This window comes from Lottia gigantea, assembly GCF_000327385.1.
Source record: "Lottia gigantea unplaced genomic scaffold LOTGIsca_48, whole genome shotgun sequence".
Classification (NCBI taxonomy): domain Eukaryota; kingdom Metazoa; phylum Mollusca; class Gastropoda; family Lottiidae; genus Lottia; species Lottia gigantea.
The window spans coordinates 523,975-525,424 of record NW_008709663.1 but is presented as its reverse complement, the minus strand read 5'-3'; the positions used below and the strand labels follow the sequence as shown (position 1 = coordinate 525,424).

The window sequence follows — 1,450 nt, the reverse complement described above, 5'->3', positions numbered from 1 at the left end:
ATCGTTGATCAGATATATCCAGGGCAATAGCAGTGGCTCATTAATAAAAATCTACACAAACAAATTGACCATAACAATTTCCTAAATGAAGACCAACATGGAAATCAAAAAGAATTTTCCTCATTTCACACTGCATAGCATTGCTTGTATTCAATAGTCCAAGCCTTCTAGACTTAATATTCCATTTGCCTACATAATACCTCCAGCAGTTCGATACAGTAGCTTTTGATTTTGGCATTTGCCTTTATATAGCTTACGACTGGACAATCAGGCACAGAAAATGAGGACATTAAACGTCCATTTCATTATGAAATGTTCTAGACTTTTCAAGAATGAAATTTGCGCAAGAATGCTCTTCCGAGGTCGATTTCTGGTAAAAGGGAGACAACTACAATGAAGCATGTCATTCTAAACTTTTAGGTGGTCTGTAGCCTATTATTGCAAACTAACTTACGGCTGGACAATCAGGCACAGAAAATGAGGACATTAAACGTCCATTTCATTATGAAATGTTCTAGACTTTTCAAGTTAGGAACGTGAATGAAATTTGCGCAAGAATGATCTTCCGAGGTCGATTTCTGGTAGAAGGGAGACAACTACAATGAAGCATGTCATTCTAAATTCTATGTGGTTTGTAGCTTATTATTGCAAACTAACCTACGACTGGACAATCAGACACAGAAAATGAGGACATTGAACGTTCATTTCATTATGAAATGTTCTATACTTTTCAAGTTAGGAACCTGAATGAAATTTGCGCAAGAATGATCTTCCGAGGTCGATTTCTGGTAAAAGGGAGACAACTACAATGAAGCATGTCATTCTAAATTCTATGTGGTCTGTAGCTTATTATTGCAAACTAACTTACGACTGGACAATCAGACACAGAAAATGAGGACATTGAACGTCCATTTCATTATGAAATGTTCTAGACTTTTCAAGTTAGGAACGTGAATGAAATTTGCGCAAGAATGATCTTCCGAGGTCGATTTCTGGTACAAGGGAGACAACTACAATGAAGCATGTCATTCTAAACTTTTAGGTGGTCTGTAGCTTATTATTGCAAACTAACTTACGACTGGACAATCAGACACAGAAAATGAGGACATTGAACGTCCATTTCATTTTGAAATGTTCTAGACATTTCAAGTTTGGAACGTGAATGAAATTTGCGCAAGAATGCTCTTCCGAGGTCGATTTCTGGTAAAAGGGAGACAACTACAATGAAGCATGTTATTCTAAACTTCTATGTGGTCTGTAGGTTATTGCAAACTAACTTACGACTGAACAATCAGGCACGGAAAATGAGGACATTAAACGTCCATTTCATTTAGAAATGTTCTAGACTTTTCAAGTTAGGAACGTGAATGAAATTTGCGCAAGAATGATCTTCCGAGGTCGATTTCTGGTAGAAGGGAGACAACTACAATGAAGCATGTCATTCTAAATT

General features: G+C 36.8%; 1 protein-coding gene across 1 annotated transcript in view; it reads left to right on the top strand.

Moving 5' to 3' along the window:
• Nucleotides 1–1,179: 1,179 nt before the first annotated feature.
• The window catches only part of LOTGIDRAFT_234217 (hypothetical protein), a gene marked incomplete at its 5' end in the record, with an annotated part of 11,919 nt that continues 11,648 nt past the window's right edge, over nucleotides 1,180–1,450 (top strand). The window contains one exon of the mRNA XM_009061411.1: nucleotides 1,180–1,203. Within this exon, the coding sequence (XP_009059659.1) occupies nucleotides 1,180–1,203 (24 nt within the window). The remainder of the gene's footprint in view (nucleotides 1,204–1,450) is intronic.